This window comes from Rutidosis leptorrhynchoides, chromosome 1 (assembly GCF_046630445.1).
Source record: "Rutidosis leptorrhynchoides isolate AG116_Rl617_1_P2 chromosome 1, CSIRO_AGI_Rlap_v1, whole genome shotgun sequence".
Taxonomy (NCBI): Eukaryota; Viridiplantae; Streptophyta; class Magnoliopsida; order Asterales; family Asteraceae; genus Rutidosis; species Rutidosis leptorrhynchoides.
Window position 1 is genome coordinate 720,423,793 of NC_092333.1, and position 2,772 is coordinate 720,426,564.

The 2,772-nt window shown below is 32.9% G+C and overlaps 1 protein-coding gene across 1 annotated transcript; it reads right to left on the reverse strand.

Moving 5' to 3' along the window:
- Positions 1-836: 836 nt before the first annotated feature.
- Positions 837-1,343, reverse strand: LOC139854749 (uncharacterized). The gene has a single exon (XM_071844036.1). It carries the CDS (start codon positions 1,341-1,343, stop codon positions 837-839), a length of 507 nt encoding a protein of 168 aa, XP_071700137.1.
- Between the last annotated feature and the right edge of the window lie 1,429 nt (positions 1,344-2,772).

Genomic DNA, 2,772 nt, shown 5'->3' on the forward strand with positions numbered 1-2,772 from the left:
TCAATTCTCACTTAGTACACCTTGGTTCTTGACTTGAAAAAAAGAGTATGTTATACAAGAGCTTCATAGAGTTGGTCATAGCTAACCGTAGCTATCACCATGGCTTCTTTATGGACTTCGCCATAGAGAAGTTGGCCACGGACTTCGCCCGTTGATGGTAGGGCTCATATGAAAATATGATTTTTTTTTATTATTTTTTTTTTTTTAAATTTCCTTTTAATTTTCGTACCTTTGCTTATTGCTTTTCGTTTTAAGAAGATGTAAGTGTAAATATTCTACCTGAACATTTGTCTTTGCAAACATCTGAACATTTGTCTTTGCAAACATGCTCGTCTGGAACATTTGTTTTTGCAATTGCTATCCTGTTTGATGTTTTTTTTAGTTTGCACTTTCATGGTAATTTCACACCGACCGTATTGAATATAAATTTTTTATATTGCATATAACCATATCCATTATAACCAATAACCATAATTGTAAAAACAATAGCTAAAAGTTACAAAATATTCAGTATAAAATTTATATTGTGCAAATAAACATAAGCATAATTCTAAAAACAATAACCAAAAGTTACACAATAGTCCACTAGATCTTTTATGTTATTACCAATAAAAACGCATCAATTTAGTAGAGTAATTAGTCAGTAACAATATTTAAAAAAATTCTTAAGATTCTATGAACTAATAAACCCCACACAAAAAAAAAATAAAAAAAAATAAAAAATAATATATATATATATATATATATATATATATATATATATATATATATATATATATATATATATATATATATATATATATATATATATATATATTCTAAATCCTTATTATCACTTATTCTACGATCCTTCCAAGCCTTGTAACAAACCGCCCTTTACCACCACCACCACAACGGTGGTTTTTTAAATCATCACCGCCACTACCACCGCCCTCAACCCTACCGCAAGATGACATTATCTTCTTATCTTCATCACAAAACACCAATTGGTTAACCGGTTTAACCCAACAACCACATCTCACTTTACCATCATTAACCATAAGTGCCTCTATAGCCTTGACCGCCGATGATCTCATATCTTCTACCGTCAACCGCTTGTTTAACCAACTTGATGGTAGCTCAAAGTAAAGTTGACCTGGCTGAAGTTCATCTTGTTGACTCATGGCCGTTACGTACTCATTATAGTCCATCTCATCGGCATTACATATGAACGAGTGCGGTTGGTGTACAACCATGAACACCTTTACCGGTGAACGGAATTCTCTAAGTTGACCGTCTAGAAGGATTAGTTTGACGTTGGTTGTTGCGGTAGAACCAGTGTAGCGCGAGGTGCAAAGGCCCATTGTATACGTACTGTATATATCTTCTTATCTTACACATAAAATTTGCGTCCAAAGTTGTGATAAAAGAACATTGGGTCCGTTTGTTTAGCTATATATGATTTAGGTTTTACTAATTTTGGAATTGATTTGTTTTCTTGTTTTGGATCGTATATATCTTTCCTTGTAAGAGGGGATACCATGGATCTCAAGTTCATTAATTTCAAGGTGAATTAATATTAAATATTTTTATGGTAATTAATGGAATTTCTTAGCGCCTTCTCAAGATTATACAGTAATAAATTGAAAAGGTAATTAAGACAACTTTAAAATAAAACATAGAAACTTACATCGTGGTTGATAGGTACGTAACCTTCATACCACTAGACCTATGTGGATCTGTTAACGTAGACAATCTCATCAGCATCATAAAACACCAATAATTCACAAATGTGGGTTATTTTATGGAGGAAAAGAAATACACTTATAAACACTTCATTTATCACAAACTTGAACAATATGAGGATAGAGTAATACCTTAAGGCTTTTGTTTTATCCGATATTTACTGCTAGCCGTTAAGGACCTACTTAAACGGTTTATATGTGACGAGTTTGTGAAATTACTAACCTTTATGTCTGAGATTTAACAATGGGTACATCTAGTGGCGACTTTACACAAAGACCCGCGGGATCTCGTGACACACTAGTTTTTCAAAATTAATAATAAAAAAATTTTTACATAGGACCCCACTAAATATAATGACCCCATAAACTTTTAGAGATTATAATTTCATAGTTTTGACTCCGTTTGAAATTAGCTCACTTACGACTTTATAGTATGAACCATTAAATATATTATATATATAAATAAACAAACTTTGTCCAATTCTAATTATTGTTTACTTCATTCTACATCACAATTTCTTTTGGTTCTATCTTCAATCCTTCATCCTAGAGATGTCAACGGATCGGATATGAATCGGGTGTGGGCGTGAGGCCATATCCATGTAGTTATTGTTCATCCATATCCATAGTCATATTTGTTGGTTTATTTTGGCTAGTAGAAGATATGTTTATCCCACATTGGTGGGAGGAAGAAGTGAGGGGTGAGTGACTTGGTTATATAAGAGGGGCTAAGTCTTCATTCCAAATCGCACCAATCAATACACTTTAAGTATTTGATTATTTCTTTCTTTCTTACCCTTGTTTGAGAGTTGTATTAGTTAAATATATTAGAGAGTGTAGTTGGCTTAAGAGAGTCGTCTATATCATTGTAACAATTTGTGATATAGTGTATTTCTCTCTTTGGGGCCGGTGGTTTTTCTCCTGTTTTGGAGTTTCCACGTTAAATCTTGTGTTGTGTATTGTTCTTATTTCTTTACTATTATTGTTGGGCTGGGTGGTGGGAATTAGTGAGACCGTAATTTCCCAACAACTGGTATCAGAGCGTCAG

What these genes read in the sequence shown, in the direction of transcription:
- LOC139854749 (XM_071844036.1), bottom strand. Translation starts at nt 1,343, where the DNA reads ATGGGCCTTTGCACCTCGCGCTACACTGGTTCTACCGCAACAACCAAC.